The sequence below is a fragment of the Megalopta genalis genome, chromosome 11 (assembly GCF_051020955.1).
Source record: "Megalopta genalis isolate 19385.01 chromosome 11, iyMegGena1_principal, whole genome shotgun sequence".
Lineage (NCBI taxonomy): Eukaryota > Metazoa > Arthropoda > Insecta > Hymenoptera > Halictidae > Megalopta > Megalopta genalis.
The window spans coordinates 14,289,607-14,309,204 of NC_135023.1; the positions used below are offsets into that span (position 1 = coordinate 14,289,607).

The 19,598-nt window shown below is 37.0% G+C and overlaps 1 protein-coding gene across 2 annotated transcripts in view; it reads right to left on the minus strand.

Moving 5' to 3' along the window:
- LOC117219123 (trehalase) overlaps positions 1 to 19,598 on the minus strand; it is a 167,255-nt gene that overhangs the window by 11,797 nt on the left and 135,860 nt on the right. For both annotated transcript variants that reach the window (XM_033468033.2, XM_033468034.2), the window contains 6 exons: positions 15,434 to 15,735; positions 13,396 to 13,574; positions 8,987 to 9,168; positions 7,622 to 7,868; positions 4,295 to 4,535; positions 1,328 to 1,527 (listed from right to left, as the gene is read on the minus strand). In XM_033468033.2, the coding sequence (XP_033323924.2) occupies positions 1,328 to 1,527; positions 4,295 to 4,535; positions 7,622 to 7,868; positions 8,987 to 9,168; positions 13,396 to 13,574; positions 15,434 to 15,735 (1,351 nt within the window). The remainder of the gene's footprint in view (positions 1 to 1,327; positions 1,528 to 4,294; positions 4,536 to 7,621; positions 7,869 to 8,986; positions 9,169 to 13,395; positions 13,575 to 15,433; positions 15,736 to 19,598) is intronic.

Genomic DNA, 19,598 nt, shown 5'->3' on the forward strand with positions numbered 1-19,598 from the left:
TATAAGCCCTGAGAATGGATCAAGTGTACGAGAATCCTTGTTTGAAGCAGTTCGTAGCGAACCTCGATGGTTCGCAAATGTCACAATTTCTGATGGTTTACTTATCGAAAATATTAGACAGATCGTATCCTAGCATTTCATGTCACTTTTTAGATTTTGCGTCGATAATTTGGAATTGCTGCGATTTAATTAAACGTGCTGCATTGAGTATTTTAGACACTGTAAAATTCGTACTGTCGATTTCTTATTTGTGATAAATGCTACACATTTTTTAAACGAGAAATTGAAATATTGAAATATTTATATTTAATATCGATTCTTTACTTATGGTTGTATTACGTTGTCAATTGGAAAGGTGATTAAAAGCAGAGATTAACTGGTCGAGTAAAAAAGTATACAACGAAAATGAATGAAAACTACTGGGAGAGCATTTTGAAAAGGATCAAATTAAGAGCGACTTTATCAGAATTTTCATGAACTCAATGATTCATAGCCGAGGAGATCCCTTAATCAATTTTTCAACAGGCAATTTCTATCGCGAATCAATAATTCATGTCAAAAAGCCATTCGTCTGGAAAATATTTAAGGAAAATGTCAATATTTCCTAATATTTGTCAAGGCGAAGGAAAATAAATTTCCGCGACGAACGGGGTAGCCGAAAGAAATCAGAAGATGATGAATTAGTGGAAGATTCGAGTTGAGCATGCTTGACGGAAGACTGCGATCCTTCTTCCCTTTCGATCGATATACGATCTTGAAGGAAAGCTTGCCATAGCTGTCACGGCTGCTTGCATAGTACATAAAATTGTTTACTGAAAGCGCTTCTTCTTTCTTGACAATGCAAAAAGAAGAATATACTCGGAAGTACTTCGAGAAGTATTTAAAGAAGGCATCCATTTTCTGTTGCTTCCAGTACTGAATAATAGATCGGATCCACGCGTCCGCTTTTACTTCATTCAATAAATTATTTGATTCCGTAAGTTTGTTCGATTTTCAACTTGTTTTACGAGGAACGTTACACAATCGGGTTCTCCGATTTTAGACCAATTTTGTACGTTTCTAGAATGGGAAAAGATTGCAAGTATTTTTAGTTTTAGGGATGCAATTACTTTCGGTAATCGATGATTTATTTTCAAAATAATTGTAAATTAAAATACACTTCTAGAAGGGTGAAAGATTGGAGAAACATATCTTTAGGTTTAGGGGCGAAACTAGCCCGGAAAATTGGTGATCGATTTTCGAAATGTATAAATTGAAATATAGCGTTTTCAGGTATTATTTAATCCGAATAATTTTCTAGAATAATAAAGAAATTTTAGCGACTTACCTTCTCAAACATCTGGCCAGTGTTCGCGAAACCAATGTAATTAGAGCTGACCCATCTGTCGGCCAGCAATTCGGCGAAAGATACTGCTTTTTGTACACCAGTCTTGTACAGACCCATTATGATAAATGATTGCAATGGCGGCCACGCGTTCGGGTAGTCCCATTGTTCTCCCGTGTAATGTAGGGACGATGGTGTGCCACCTGGCCAGTAAAAAGGACAGACGAATCGTGAAAATAATTTCGAAGATGAAGTGTACAACTAACTTTTCGAGCAAATATATTTTCGTATTTTCACCATAATCAATTTTATAGTCTGAACACTTAACTTTTCTCCAACTGTTCATTTTGTAAAATTATCTACGAAAATTGGAATTCTAGTGCAAATTAATCTCATCCGAACCTAATGAATCATTTCATTTGATGTTTAATACTTTCACGTGAAGTTATGGAATTTTAAACAGATGCAACACCAGACACCTGCAAACAGAATCCTGTGCAGCGTAATGCGTTAAACTTTCTGTAGTCGTAACTCTGTGGAAACAATGTACAACTTTGCGACATTAATCTCAGTTATTAGAGTAATCTACCGTCTCCTTAACAAGTCGGTAATACTGATTATACCACTGTAGCTTTATTACAATGGGGAGTGGTCAAAACCCCACCAAATGGTAAAACACAGAGACAAGTATTATTAAAGGATCACATATTGCAATCTTGTGTTTCGTTCCGCGTGATAGATGGACTTTTAAACAATTGTAATTAACTTAATTTTATAAAGACATAATTACATTGTATATTAATTTTAGATCCTTGTCACAGTGAATTTTCTACTACAGAATACAATTTCAACTGGAATATTAAAATAATAAAGACTAATCAATAGAATCATCGTAAGACCACTGTACTCAAGATTTGTATAATTAAAGAAGATAACTTCAAAAACTAAATATGTAAAAATTTTACTGTATATAAATTGAAATTTGCGTAACCGAAATTGACAAAAGAGTTAAAAATTTGCGTTGAATACTAACAGGCTCAGAGAATGAAAAATAATATAAAAATATAATATACCTCAGCAGTAATAAGCCTGAATAATTGAGCTATCGTTAAATTACTGCACTAATTAACATAAAAATTTGCATGACTAATTTCCATGACAAAATTTCGTTAAAACACGACGATGTGGATTCGGTGGATAAGAAATAAAATACAAATACATGTCGGAAATAAAATGCACGAAGAAGAGGTACATAGGTATTAAAATTAGGACATCGCTGTCGATATATAGAAATGATTCCCATGAGAGTCGCGTCAACGGATGCAGAAAACCTAGCACGTTAAAACGAGTTGTACTCCATTCCGATTACGATTTTTCGTAGCCGAGATATCATCGTTTAAAGTGATGCATAATTTCGAGATATTTCACTGTCGTTTTCTTTCTCCTTGCCCGCGGACCTCCCGCTCTCACTGACACACTGATCTACCCCACCGTTGTCACCTGCGCGGCGGTCAATGACGGCGGCTGAGTCAGCTCACCTTTTACTGCCACCACTACTACGACTAGACGTGCGTACAGAAAAAAAACTGGGTCGCGCCATTTCTTGCTTTTCGGCTGAAAGTTTACCAGGCTCCTGCATTATAATACTCGTCTCCGACGTTTGCTATCTCGGCCATCGGTTACGCCGTCGGATTCCAGCGAAATGCGGCGTTGAGAATTCACTTTGCTTCGGTCTCTGGTCAAAGCTCGCAGCATTTTTTACGCTTTTCCATTGACATTGAACCAGATCGTTTTTGCAACCGACATTTTAATACTTTAATAGTTCCTTCAATCGTGCTCCGAGAAATTTGCATGTCTTATTTCATTTGTTATTCTCGATTGAATATTTGTTCATTCGAGAAATGCCGAATTTCTCCTAAGTCGTAGGAAGCTTCGAATTTTTCAGCAGTAGTGTGTACCTTTTTCGACGTTTTTAAGATATTTGGTATCAAATTAAGTAGTATTTTATGGTTGAATAAACATGTTCGAAATTTCAAATATTACAACTTAGCAGGGCATTCAGAAATTTTCTGGTGATTAATTGTTAGTTAATCTCGTTTTCGAAATGATTGACTTTCAGTAGATTAAGCTCGCCACGTCTGCTCATTGCTGACTAACTCTACTTGCTGCAAGCACGAAACTTTCATTTTTAGTTTCAATGCTACGGACACGAAAGTTTTTTTAAAAATTGAATGACTGGTTCTATATTTATTATTTTCATGTGGTATAACTATTTCTTGATCATCCTTTAATCTGCAATAATTCAGACCGTGAACTACACAGAGCATCATTTAACATTTTATTTATCAATTTTTGTCAATATATTTTTCAAGACACTCCTTCTGTATGCGTTATTTTATCCAGCATCTTTTTTCAATGCAACGTGTAATAATTTCATTTAATTATCAGAAACTGTATTCTGAAAGAACAGTATTAATACTTTGGGTCTAAATAAACCCGATGCCGAATATAAAGGTGAGAGTCGAAATAAAATAGTCGTAACAAGACTTTTGCCGACATCATTACGGATAGCATGACGCAATGAAATGAAAGAGAAATCCCCCAGCAAAAAATCCTTTCCCTCGAGGACACACGTCAAATCGAATTCTTAATACACCTATTCGACTGGCCGAATGGAGCTCCGCTTAGCTACATATTCTCGGACCGATAAACGCTGCTCTTTCAAGCAGCGGACGGCACACAGAGGTGAACATTCGTCTCTTATCTCGATTCCATTCGATTTCATTCTTACGAGAATAACTTTCGTGGCGCAGATTTCTTCGAGGCTGACAAAAGTTTAAATTGAATCGCGGCGATGAAGAGAACGTGAAGGACATGGGAATTAAAGCTCGAGTGGAGTTCCAGTCCTTGTTTACGATTCGTTTTTTTCTTTCATTTCTCAAAATCAATCATTGAAGGCAATCGTCTCACCTAAGAAACTATTGATGCCTTCCGATTGCAGATATTTCACCGCCGATAAAGCGTATTCCTCGCGTTGCGCCTGATTGTAGCTCATCGTGTACAGCGGCGCGACGTTCGTCGGGTAAAATGTGTTTCTAGGCTGATTAGTCTTCAGGTTGTAGTCCAGCCAGACTCCTTTCTCTTCGTTCCATAGGACGTTGTCGATTGCTTGTTGGATTTGAGCCGCCAGCTTGTCGTAAGACGCTGCTTTCTGGAAATTGTGTTCAGAGAATTTAAAGAATGAAAGAGTATATATATATATATATATATATATATAGCTTCGGATCGGAAACAAATTTCCTCCATTCGGAGATGGGCCAATTTTATTTTAAACAATAAATAACAAGCTACAAATTAAATGGATATTTAATTTGCGAATAATTCTAATATTTTAGTTTATATAAATAATAATAATACAAATATAATAATACAATTTTATTTTATAATAAATTCAATTGCAAATAATAATAAATTTTTTATCTAATTAAAAAATCGCTTGAATAATTTCACAAATAATTTATTTGTTATTTCTTGTTTGCAAATAAGATGTTATCTTTTATTTAAATGTTAGAGAAAGAGAAATAGTAAATAGGTCTTGCTTCTCTTTCGTCTGTTGTATATTTTATATTGGTCGATATATAATGGTTAGTCGTAACCAACACAAAATTCTGGCTATCAGTAATGATTATTCATAACGGAAAACTATTTCCATCAATTGTAACGGTTATCTGTAATGAATTAACATCCACGTCATCGATAACTGTTATTTATTCTAAGTATTTTCGTCATTTGTATATAATGACTATTAGTTACCAAAAGCTATTTCCGTCATTTATAATGGTTATTGGTAACCAAACAAATTCTAATGACTTACAATCATTAATTGGTAACCGAACTCATTTTAAGCAAAAATTTCGTGGTTACACTTGAAATTTTCTTCTCATTTTCGTTCTAAGTGTTATGGTCTCTGCTCTGGGTGCATGTGCATTTCGCGCGTCGACAGACAAGCTTCATCAACGATGGTATCGCGTGATTCGCTTATTGTTTCTTTTCGGCGAAAGTTATACAGCGGCCGAAGGAAATACATAGAGAACTGCTGATCGTTAGGCATAATGGCTTCTGCGAAGTGGGACGAGCAGTCCGGGCTTATCTTTTGTCATTCCGATTTGTTGCACGTGCTCGCGTGCCTTCATTTATGCCGAGAAAGGAGGCGTCGTTTGTACACGAACAAGGAAGCCCGGATTAAACAAGTAGAATGCCGGAACACCGGCTACAATTCACCTGCTTTAATGACTTAACGCCGGTGAGATATCGCACGGAACTCTGATAATCTCCGCGGCGCGGTGGAAAGCCGGTTTCTCTCAACGGTGGAAACTTTCGTAAAGGGAATATTTCATTTTTGGCAACGGTCATCGAGCCTGGAATCGATGATTTGGAGAAGTTCGAATCGCAGACTCACGAGCTCGTTTGTCACTGTCATGTAGCGCCGCGCAACTTTTAAATGGAACCTCCCTGGAATCCAATATAATACTTTCTATAAATTTCTCGGTTTAGCGAACCGTACATTGTGCACACTGCCATGCAAAAGTTCCCGATTTCTCTGTGAACGAGCGGAGGAAATATTGCGTGAGTTTGACGAAAAGTGATTCGTAGATTCGTGACAAATATCGGTAGACCGAGCTTTCTGACAAGAACGAACGCGTGAGAAAATATTTAAAAAAGTTTAAGAGCATTGTTACACTTAATTACAGTACAATATCTTCGACTCGTTAAAATTGTTAAAATTGTCAAAAGATAAACTTCTATTTTATTTTTGCTTCTAACACAGAAACTGTTTATTTGCAGCTTCATAATCAATTTATTGTTCATTTAATATGTTATGAGAATGAAATTTTCAATGAATATCGTGCATACAAATGCAGTGGAGCCTCGATTATATGAAACTAATCGGGAGTGTTTTCGTATGTACTTAAACACGGTGCTAAATTAAAAATTTTTACCGATTTTTATAATAAAAATAGTGCTTCATAGAAATTATATTACAAATTCTGATAGAGGTTTTACTGTAATTATGTTGTAAGTATTTTAGATCATTAATTTGGTTTCTTAGTAGACGTTAAGCTTGTTAATAATAAATCTTTGCTCTAAAGTCGTTTGCACTTTTAAAACATTAATGAAAATAATTTTGTGCGATGTCTAGAGAGTCGGTCTCGTGTTGAATACAAAAATTTTGTGAAGACAGAAGGGAGTTTGAGAAGTAAGGAGGCTGGGAGTGGTGGATCTTAATCAAATTAGAACGAGTTGTTTGAAACGATGAAAGAGACGTGCCTGTTTCAAGTTTCGTAGAACTTTGTACATTTAATGTCTGATGAGGAAACTAGAAGAACTGGGGAGATAACCGAATTGTTTCTCTATATTTCGTTTCCCTTTAATTGGCTAACAAACGTTCCATGAATCCTGTTCTGACAATCTCCTACATAGATAACTAATAAAAAATATATGGTACACTGAATAATGCCAAGCATTTGTGAAATTTTACCAGTATTTCTTAGTCGAATTAATTAAATAAAGACTACAATTTTAAAGACTACAATTTTTAACAGAATTCTTATAGATTTTTGTTAGAAATTTAAATTGTAATTAATTTTGTATAGAAATTTATATATAAATAATACTAAATAGAACACAATATGAGCCGTTTATTTTGAAAGTGGCATAAGTCACTTTGTTTTTAAGTCGATATATTTAAGGGTTTGCGTTTTAACACGTTTAAAAATATGGATGCTAACTTTCGAGAAGATTTACTTGTATTTTTTATCTCAGGATACTGATATTTTTCTCAGTATAAATAATCTCGTATAAACATTAAAAAATCACCACTTTTCATTACGGTAAAGTGACTTATGCCACTTCAAAATAAACGGCTCATATAATGATTGTGTGTTCGATCCAAGCATCATAAAAAACGATGTTCAAATCACATTGTATGAAAGATTGCGCAACGATTGGCAATAAATATCTTTAATAAAACCATAGAGTTGACAGACGATAGATATAAATTCTCTGTATTATGCATACAGGAATGTGTTAGTGACAAACAAGTGTTAACCAACCTAGCTACGAATGAGAACGTAGTGCAAAGGGTTGAGCACTAAAATACATTGAATTGTACGTAAGATGGATTTACAGCGATTGCGTAGATGAGTACCGTTTTTAATTGGACCTAGTGACAGGAGCAACAAGTTCCATGAATAGAATCTAAAGACATTCGGCTTTATCATTTTGCAGACTACTCACTCTGAAGTTTCCGAGGATCCTATGAAATTGACCCAGGAGTCGCGCGTTTTGTTGCAAAATCGCATTAAGGTCGACAGGTATAATATACTCGGTCGAGATGTTCACTAAACCGAGCTTTCCGCCTACGGTATCTCCATTAAACCACCTGTTGGAAAAGTCCCAGCCACTTTCGGCGCCGGCTTTTATATTGTTGTAAAAGAACTCCTGCGAATTTGCGGGCAGCTGCTGCGCTATCTCGTAGTCCTCCCTAAAATACAAGTTCCCAATTGTCATATTGTCGTTTACGCATCTAAAAATGTTTGCTTGCCGCGATAAAAGCGCCGAACACAAGAGCGAAACAATTGTCTCCGGTATCGTTCCGTCATTCAATAAACATCTCCGATCGAGTAACAAAAATGTTCAATTTTCTACTAAAATCAAGATCTACTATTATATCTTATATTTATAAATTGAAAAATACAGCATAACTGTGTCATTCAGCTTTGAATTTCACGCATTTTGCAATCATCGATATGAAAATAATATATTTTAAAGCAGTGCAATTTTTCAGGCTGATTAAAGTTGCTCGTTCTATTTAACTATAAATGGAACATCGTAAAAATTCGTGTAGAAACGCTATTCTATACACGTTAACTCGATGAAAGACTCAATTTATGCTCTCCAGTAATTTAATATTATTCCCCGATAAATTATGGTTAATCATGTTTAATCGAGTAACGAGGTCTTACTCGTTCGATGTAATTTTGATCGGAATCCACGCGTGAACCGTGCCGGACTATAATACCATTAAAACATCATGAAAGGAACTGCAAACAACACAGCCGAATGAAATTTAATTGCGAACGGATTTGAATACACTGTCGAACCGTAAGCGTGACTGCAAGGCGGGATTGCACGTGCGCCTGCATTTAATCGCGTCTACGGCTGCATATTAACGCTTCTAAGGAGTTTCAGCTCGAAGCATATAAATATTTGCCTGGAACAACGGCCAACTCAATTTCCCGTACGTGCGTGCTCGCGTGTGGGTGTAACGTAATACTACGAGCGGGCTTAATTTGTCACGCGTTTACCACCATTTAATGGTCAGTTTATCTTCGACGATAGTAATTAACATTTAAACGATGCATGTGCATCGGGCCAGTTGCACTGCATGATATCTCAACTGGAACAACATGCATTTTATTATACACATATTCTTTCTCAACTTTCGGATTATTTCCAAATGAGGAACTTTTTACAGCCGTGTTACGGCTCAAAAAGCTCATTTAGCTCTTCTCAAGAAGCGAAACATTTTCGTAAAAGACGAATTCGTTCAGTTTCACTAGAAATAAAGAAACTATATAAAAATTGTGCGGAGCATTTTACTTGTAACTCTCGGGCCTCGGTCCGTTGCTGCGCACGACGTAATGAGCCATCTTGTAGGTCTTCCCGTTCTTCCTCACGTTGGTCAACCTCTCGTTCTGCCAGAACGCGAACTCCATCTCCAACGTGGATATGATCGAATGCAGGTAATCGTAATCTCCCGTGAACTCCAAGTACCTCGAGACCTGCGCCGAGCAAACAGAAAGAACGGTGAACGCCGAGCCGGTAACGCAACGGGCCGCAAAGTTCCGCGACATCCTCGAACCTGCCTCGAAACTTCAATAACCTCGGAATCAACAAACGACAAGAGCTCGCGAGCTTGTAACCGAGTGTCTCCGCTGGAAACACATTAAAGGGCTCGTTGCATCGGCAAGTAGGCGCTTTGAATCGGACTTCCAAGGAGGAACGCGCGGAAGGAGAGTTTCAAAACCGATAAGTCGCTTCTCGAGAACGCTGGTCTGCTCGTTTCCAACCGCGATTTCTCCACCGATTCCGCCAACAGGATCGAGATAACGCACTTCCAATCTTCGTTAATGTGATCCACATTGATTCGTTATGAAAGTGCTCCGGATTTATGCAGGAACACGTTAACACTAAGCCTACTCAATCCTAAACGTGACTGACGCGTGTTAATCGTAACGACGAGAAGCATGAATTTCTTTAATGTTCTCACAATTATTTACTGTGCGATGACCAATTGCTGTGTGCCTCTGATTTGCTTGAAATTTATCAAATTTGATTATTCTTTTATTTTGTTTATTTTTTGATAAGAAAATTTAGTACGTCTTAGTCGATAAATATAAATGTAATCATGCCTGGAAACAATATTTTTCATTGAAAAATAAACGTAATAAAAGAATAAAAGAATATGAATATGTCTTATTCGATAAACGTAAACTCAATGATGTCCAAATCTAGTAATTTTAACACGAAGTCGCAAAGATCGTAATCAATTAGGAATCTTCAATATTATTTGCAATAACGCAGTGGAACAATAAATATGAAATCCGAAATTCCGTGTAATTCAACAGAAAACAGAGATCCCGTTTTTATTTTATGAGGAACAATCGCGTTTCAAAACAATCCAATCGATGGAAAATCGTTCGTATTAGTTCTTAATACTTTCTGAATTGCTCCGACTTTCGGTGAAATCGTTGCTGCGGATTCGGTCCTGTTATTCAAGGTTTCCGGAACGTTAAGTTGCCCGTTGCACCGACAAACGAGAATACAATGGCACTGTGAAACCAATCATTACCGGGGTCGCCAGCAGCGATAGCAAAGTCGACCGAGAATTCGATGGAATTATCAATTTGTTTTCGTGACTTAGTTCGTAGCCGGCAGTTCGGCTTCGCGATTCCGCTCCGTTTCGTCGAAATAAATAGCTTCTGCAAGATTTCTCGGGAATATTTTCTTTATCTGAATTGACTCGCGAGATTCCGCGGAAACGGCGGATCCAGATACGGGGAACGAAGAAACTTTTGGAACGCGTTTTACGGCGGCGAGGCAGCCGAGAGTTTGCGGGCGAGGGCTCGAGATTATTCCTTGATTTGTCAAAGAACCGGCTCCTCCCGGCCTGCGCGCGGATATTCGCGGCAGTCCGCGAAACATTTTTCGCGTGCACCGAGATTTTCGCGTGCTCCGAAATGTGCTTTACTCCCCGTGCGTGCACGGAGTTCGTACGCTAACGATCTCCGCGTTGCTCGTCTACTTCCAGTTCGTAGATTACCGCTCTTCCACATGTCGTTTCCGGTAATTTGGGAGCCGAGTGCATGTTTTTGTATTCAAGCTTTGATAAGCCAGAACTGTAGTTAAAAGTAACAATTTCACTTTGTACCACGATTGCGCAGAAATTCGTTATCACTTCGTATTATGTTACTCTTCTGGTTTTTCTTTTTAATTTATTTCTGTATTTATACACTGCTTAGAATTTTGGATAAAAATTGGCCAACTTTGACTCTGACGATAACTTCGCCAGAAATTATCGCAGAATGATGGTCTTTTTTTTTAAATTAGATCTTGAAACCTTTGCTTTAAGACAATGTTTCTGGATTTTTATTTCGATGCACTCTCACCACTGTAATCCTTTAAACGTGAAGCCATGTATGTCATATTAAAAATTGCAAAATTTCACAAAATGTACGGACTCCGTAAAATTTTTCTCAGAGATGAAGCTTCATTTGCTGAAAAATGAAGTTTCATCTTTCCCCTTTAATTTAAGGAAAGAGAAATGTGGCTGCGATTTTTGTTCGCAAAGTTACACTATAATTAAGATAAACTGAACTATGTGGACTTTTTTATTTTATTATAGACTCAAAAAGACAATCCCTCTTCCTATAAATGTTCTTGGCAGAATTAAAAACGATGTTATGAATCACGTAAAACTTTAATTTTTCATTTAACAGCAATACACATCGAGTTTTTAAAAGATTATCAAAGTAATATATTCGAGCAGTATTGTCACTAGACTGTGAATTTTATGCGCAGGCAAGAATCAAGAGTTGCAATTTAAAATAGTAGAAAGATTAAAAGAATTTAAGAGTACCATCTGCATTTTTTATGACTTCTCGAAATTATTTAAACAAGAAGAAGCTTTTAGTTTCTATTCATTGCAATTGATGTAAACAATTTTCAGTCTGCATAAAAATCCACAATCCAATACCACATATTTATAATCAAGGTAAACTGAAATAATTACACCAGGAATCAAAGAGACAAAAATTTTGATAAAAGTCCAAATCTTGAGTCGAATTGTTATCGCATGAAACCAAAAATACAGAGTTCCATCAACGTTCGATCGTACGAAAAAAATATTTTTCAGAAACATCGAGCCAGTTCGATCGCAGACATCGACAAGCAACTATTCAGCTTGTAAAGTGATACGTTTTCTTGTGCGAAGCTCTGTTAACAGGGGGTTTTCCCAGCAACCTCAGGCTTCCCATTTCTTTTCTAAATTACAGGCATTTTCCGACTATTGAGCTCGGGTGGTAAATCGCGCGGAAATCTTCGAGGGCCGAAAGAACAGCCTGAGAATCGAGAAGAAAGGGAAACGCGGGCAAGTTTGACAGTGGGGTGAACAAAGCCAGAAAAATCTCGTTCGATTTCGAAGATCGAACGGTATCGACGGATGTCGGCCGGAATTTTCGGGTTACACGATAAGTATTCGGTATTGGTGCGTGACGCGGTTCGATGGAATAGATTCGGAAACGAGCCGCCGAACTTCCGGTGACACGGCTAATAAATGGGATTCTAACTGACGCGATTATTTAGGAATTCCAGGACGTTCCCGTCCTAGTAATTTTACGCGATTACTGGGCGGATCTATTCACGGGTCTTTAGATAGTAATCTATTCAGCGAACCGGATCGAATTGGTTCGTTTATGGGGCTCGAATGGAAGTTTCAAACGACAACATTCTCTCACGCTTTGATCATCCTTATTCTTCGACAAAATTTGATTGATATTACGATAACGTTCTCTCACACTTTGATCACCTTCATTGTTTATCGAACGTCGATAGACGTACGTTTGGATAATAATTTCGATTAGAGCATTTAATTTAAGCAAAGTATTATGTTACATTGAGATGCGGATGAGCATCGACTTATATTAAATTGATCCTAGAAATGTTAATTTATTAACATTATTTTTTCAGTGTATTTTCTTCTGTAAAGCCTATGACAAATTTTGCTAGAAACGTTGAAGAAGAAATTATATTTTCAGTGATATAAATATCGTACTATATTGAAATTATAAATTTTCTTGTGAAAAAAGAAATTGATAAATTGGAGAAAAATATTTTGAAATTCAATAAGCTTGTACAGAGATCGTCTACTATTAATAAATTGATAAATAGCACCAAGATAGAACATTCTTGGAATGCAGAATTCAAGCTTTATGAAAACGTTTGCATCAAAAAAAAGATATATATAATATAAAAATGGTAAAATAAGAGCAGAAAGAATTAAAATTCTAAGAATAATAACAATCAAAACAAAAGTACCAAGAATAAGAAAACAGCAAAAATAAAAATACTGAGGATAAGAACGGAATATAATAATATATAATAATATATAGAATAAAACTAATAACAGTGAAAATAGTAAAAATAAAGATAGTGAAACAGAAAATAATAAAAGTGAAACGAGTAAAGATAAAAACAGTACAAATGAAAATAGTCAAAAATTAGAAAAAAGATAATATTCAGAATAAAAATATTCAAAGTAAAAATAGACCAAGTAAAAATCGTCGCGATAAAGATAGTCGAAATAAAAGTAACAGTCTATAAAACTTTTCCGAAAGACCGAGCAGACCGCGTATAGCGAGCAATTTCCCCCCGGGAAGTACTATATCCGGCGACGTACATAAACTGGAAAACGGATCCCGAAAAATTAATATCAGAAAAGTACGACGCACCATGAGATGTAACATCGGCGGCTGGCTCCTCATGAGGTAATAAATTCTACCACCGTTGGGTATGAATCCATATTTCTCCACCATGTACAAGAAATTGTCTATCATCCCTTTGGCAGTCTGATGCATGTCCGATAATAGCAGCCCTTCGATCACCCAGTAACTGTCCCAGTAGTAGAACTCTGTCGGATAGAAACACGCGTTCAAGTGACATTTCAATTCTAACCAGATGCCGGCCACGCTCAACTTCTATTAATTGAATCACCATTGATTAATCCCCGCCGCGTCAATATCACGCCGCATGTTTTTGTCATTTAACACTTAATCAGGCGTAACTGGCATTTATCTTCATTACAACAAATTGATGTGCATAAGTGTGAAATCGGAATTTATGATCCGAGCGATAACGTTTGATCGCCGCTTATGTAAAATGTGGTCGTCTACAGTCCCCGCCCGTTCCGATTAGATCGGATAATTATCAGAATACGTGGTGTGAATATTCACCTCGTAACGAACAAAATGATGGTAATTTTTTAAAACCGCTATTTAAACGCTACGATAAACGTTACGACGTGGAAGAAAATTAATCACACTTAATTACGTCTGTCATGTTTGATTACCATTTAAGTGGAATCTGATTATTTTTAATGGCCTCTTAATATGATAATGGAGGCAACTTTTAATAACAGGAATTAGGAATTTGATACTAATGCTTCATTTTAAGGCTTACATAAATACGTAACTGTTCATCATTCGAATAACAATTGATCAGAATCGATCTGTTCAATTTATGATTAGATCGAGCAGATCGAAATCCGGGAAAATATCATGCATTTTTAATGTTTTTGGATTCAAAATTGCTTACGATATTACAAATACATGATCTCCTTTAAATCTTTTCCACGTTGCAACCGTTTTAATAACATTCGAAAAACAAAATGCTGCTCCACAATTGACCACTTTTCCTAAATACTGTTCGAACGACTTCATAAAGGACTTGCGTTAACACAATTCTGTTGTCTCTCTAAATACTCGGCCCAGAACGTGAGCAAGTAGGGAAACGCCTGTGTAATCAAGATAAGCTGAACTACGTTTATTTCATTACGCTAGAAATTAAAAAGGGATTAAATTAAGTATGTAATTATCTTTGAACAGCGAAATATATCGAATATTTCAATGGATTGTCAAAGTAATATGTATTGGAACAATATTGTCACATATTTGCAATTAAGATGAACTGAATTGTGTTCAAGCTTCAATATCATAATTCACGAGGATAATCGTTTACTGAAAGATTTGTCAACTGTTTATATTCATGTTTATGTTTATTTCAAAGGATTGTCAAAGTAATATGTATTGGAACAATATTGTCACATATTTGCAATTAAGATGAACTGAATTGTGTTCAAGCTTCAATATCATAATTCACGAGGACAATCGTTTACTGAAAAATTTGTCAACTGTTTATGCTCATGTTTATGTTTATTTCAAAGGATCGTCAAAGTAATATGTATTGGAACAACATTGTCACATATTTGCAATTAAGATGAACTGAATTGTGTTCAAGCTTCAATATCATAATTCACGAGGATAATCGTTTACTGAAAGATTTGTCAACTGTTTATGCTTATGTTTATGTTTATTTCAAAGGATCGTCAAAGTAATATGTATTGGAACAACATTGTCACATATTTGCAATTAAGATGAACTGAATTGTGTTCAAGCTTCAATATCATAATTCACGAGGATAATCGTTTACTGAAAGATTTGTCAACTGTTTATGCTTATGTTTATGTTTATTTCAAAGGATTGTCAAAGTAATATGTATTGGAACAATATTGTCACATATTTGCAATTAAGATCAACTGAATTGTGTTCAAGCTTCAATATCATAATTCACGAGGATAATCGTTTGCTGAAAGATTTGTCAACTGTTTATGCAATTAGATAACATTATGGCACAGAGTCGAAAAGTGCGCAGACTCTCGCTGATCAGCTCACGATGGAACGCCTGTATTAATCAAGATATCAAGCACGTCACCTTTGAACCTTCCTCCGGGAACTACGAAAGTGTTATTGACGTAGATCAAGCTGTGCTTCTGCGGGTTCGCGGCCACGTCGTCGGCCATCTTCTTCGCCAAATTCTTCCAAATGCCGTTCAGACTCGACAACCATTGCCGATACCTCGGGTCCTGTACACGCTTCAGAATCGACGGGCTCTCCTTCCAGTCGGGCAACGTCGAATTGAGAAGCTCGCTCGTATCGGCGAAGTTCTCCTTCACGTATTGTTCTACCTGGCTCCGAGACGGCATGTTGTTTGTTGCATTCATCAGGTTGTTGAAGCTGTCCAAGCACAAACAGGACCGATTGGTCAGTTAATCAATCATGACACGGCAAACTGCGGAACGTTTGCGTTGCACCGCTTCGCGATGCAGCTCGAGCTGACAGAATGCAAATAGAATTCATCTTGTCAATTAATTAATTGCAAACAACCTTGCATCGACGTTTACCGAGCACAAGATCGCGTGTCACTGCGGAGGAAAAATAAAAGAAAATGATGTTCGATCGGGTTCGCTCGTTTTGGACGTCCGTGTAATTGTGTGACCCGGTGTTCTATTGTTTTCAGTGCTTATGGTTGAAGCATAGCGAAGTTCGTGGTTTTTAAGAGTCTTTTGTCATTGTAAAAATGATTCAAGAATTATTTCTGCGGTAATACAGAATGTGAACGTTGTTTTAACGATGAAAACATTGGCCTAAGCTGTACATTGTGTAAAATGATCTATAAACTTGTTCAAATGGTCAATTAAAAGTCCGTCTTTTCTGTAGAATATTTTCGTTTTACTCGCCGAATTTTAAAAACATTTTAAAAATATTTAAAAAAATGTTGAAAATATTCATTTCGGTACTGCGTCTCCAGCTATATTGTTACTTAACAAAATTTTTGAAAAATCATGCGTTGTTTTTAAATTAGTGTCTTCCTGGACGTTCGGAATTAAAAATGTTGCAAACAAAAAACGTAAGAGCAAAAAGTAAAATCAATATCACGGTCATTGTACAGTGAACTAATCACTTTAACATTTAATGGATAATCGTGACATTTGCTCCAATCTGAGAGAAGTGATTGCGTTTCGAAAGGTGTCCGAAATGCTGCTTTTCACCGCTGTAATTCCTCCGGACGGACCGTCCCGAATGCAGATGTACGCGAAGGCTCACTAAACAATTGGACACAAGAGTCACCAGCAATGATCGTAGTCGATTCCGGCGATTGGTCCCCTGCTAGAGCGAGTCTCTCCGCCCCTCGAATTTCCTCGATCGTCCCACAATGCTCGTAAACCACGGCCGAATTCCGACATTTCGCATGAAACGATCTGCACCGGCAGTTCTATGATCCGAACGGGCACCGTGCGGCAGCGAACAAAGCGATGCTTACTTTATACCAGCGGCCATTACGAGTCGTACATAAGCGCCGAAGCAAATTGGTAGCCGCGAAACAACGCAATCATCCCGAAACGATCGCTGGGTCTTGCGGGTCGCGGGACGCGCGTGACAACACTACGTCTTGTTCCGGTTTAACTTCTGTCCATGGACTGATTTTACGAATTTCTGCCTGACAGCAATTTGCAATCATTGTTGGCATTAAGTAAAAACTTCGGGACAATTAAATGTATCAAAGAAAATTAAATTTTTTTATTTAAAAGTAAACAAACTAAGAGAATAAAAATGTTTAATATATGTTGTTCGATACATACGAAGAAAATTACGACCAAAAATAATGCAATTATACACTATCCTAATCGTGAATCCTGGAATTACTACAGGATATGAAAAACTGTCATCTTTAGGAACATTTTTTGGAGATATTAATGGAAATTTTTGTTAAAGTAATAGAGTCTTCGAAAGTACATGTGTTGGACCATTAGTGGTGTTTTTTCATGGCAGAATGAAATCATTCACACAGGTCAAAAACTGCAAAAATATCGAAAGGGTATGCATCTTATCTGCCTAATTTGTATTTCATTGAACAAATTTCTGAAATTTCACGGGTTTTGGAAACGCGGAGTGTAAATTGCCGAGAAAATAATCAGTGTGCTTATATCGAACGCTCCGTGCGAACTAAAAAATGCTTCGAATGTCAAGTTGCTATGATCACGTATACCGAAGACATTCATGTTCAATCTCGCCATATTTCACCGTTCGCGCTCAATTCATTTCCTATAAAAATTTCAACGATATCTCGTTCATTTCATCCGTAGAAATCCACGAGAACCGGTTTAACTATGCATACGACCGAGTTTCTCAGATCCGAGCGATTCGAAGACTCCCGATTTGGTGCAAACGCTTGAAACGCTGATTCGCCGCGGCGAAGGTGGACGAAAGTGAACGTAACACGTTGCCGTAAAACGAGAACCGTAAATGTCCTGACAGGCAGGGTGATTTAACGCGCTGTGGTTCCCGGCGATCGCGTAGGTCAGTTTAAAAACTGGCAGCCGTGATTTCGTTTCGCCGTGATCGTAAACCCCAGCTGTTTTTAGCGGGGAGCCCCGGTTCCGGTGTTGCGTGAAAACGAAACGATGGGAATAATATCAAACCGGTCGTTGCTTCTCCTGCAAAGTCGACCTGGTTCCCAGTAAACAAGAACGAGGAAGGGAATTTAAGGCTTTCATAGCCAAGGGTTTAAGGCATCGTGCGATTTTCATTGTCCAGGCTTTCGGCTGATCATAGAAAATAGCTTGCAAGCATCGATCTCGGTGCAGTGGATTTTAATTGTTTAGACGCCGCGGCTGATTATCGTTCTTTATTGCAGCCATGAAATTGTGGAAATTGAAATTAATTCATTCATTCACGATTAAGATTCGTGAAATTCTCAGGTTTCATTTAATTTCCGTCACGTTGCAAGTGTATGCAGATAACATTTTTAGAAGAAATATAACGAAATAGATGTTATTAAATTTCATGAAATCGAATGAAGCAAATGTTATCGAATTTCGTTAATAATACCTGTTTCGTTAAATTTCACTTGACCAAACCGAGTACTAATAAATTAAAGAAAAGAATGGAACGTAACAATTGTTATCACGTAGCGGGAAATTTGTTATAGTAACTCAATTTCTACGGAAGATATAATAGATCAAGTTTCGTCATCCATCCGATGCGCGAAATTGAGATGTGAATCGAATGAAACGAACGTTGAAAATCGTGATGCATAATTTCCTTAATCATGAAGAAGAATCATCAGAACAAGATATTCTTGAAACGATGGGTCAAAAATGAAATTGGAATAAAAACAAACTAAATTGGTATGTGACATCAAAGTTACAGCAAGCCTCATTAACGAGCTAATAGGCGATGGAACGCAAGAATTAAAACTTTAAATGTGATACAACAGAGATTACATCATTGTAAGGTTATATTAATTCGCGAGATTCTGTATGGGGAACAATTTCAGTGTGCGCCGTTCGACAAGCTGCAATGTTAGCAGAACTCTGGGGAAAGTTTTCTGCGAAGGACATTACCCGCTCTGGGAAATCTTGGCAATGAGAGCACTGGTAGCTGGAAGAATACATTCAAAAACTGAAAGTTAGCGAGACGTTTTCGTAGAACTTAATATTTGATATTTTCGCTACCGTTGTATCGCAGCTGCTCCCTGCGACACGAAACGTATCCCTAAGTGAAATGTTGCAACGTTTATGCTTCTACTGCAGTGCATTCTATGGTTCAATTAAATCACAGAAACCAGACGCAATATTAACCATTGTTTTCCATAAATTCGAGCTCTTGGAACAATGCTAACCTAATCAAACAATATTTGCGAAATTAGATATTATGGAAATGAAAGGAGGTTAGTAAAAAAAGTCGACTCGGGAGAAATTCGTGAAATTTAAATTGATTGGAAATCGATTACAGATCGTATGCATTTGTAGAAACCGCGGCTGTGTAAGTGCAGGTTTTATGCATTTTTAACGAACACGAGTAATTGCAGATTTTGTGCATTTATGAAAAGCATGAGTGTGTAACTGCATGTTTCATGAATTTATGAGAAATATGAGTGTGTAATTGCATACTTTGTGCGTTTATGAGAAACGCGAGTATGCAACTGCAGATTTTATGCATCTCTGAAAAACATGAGCGTATAACTGCGGATTTTATGCATTTCTGAAAAACGTAAGTATGTAACTGCAGATTTTATACATTTCTGAAGAACATGA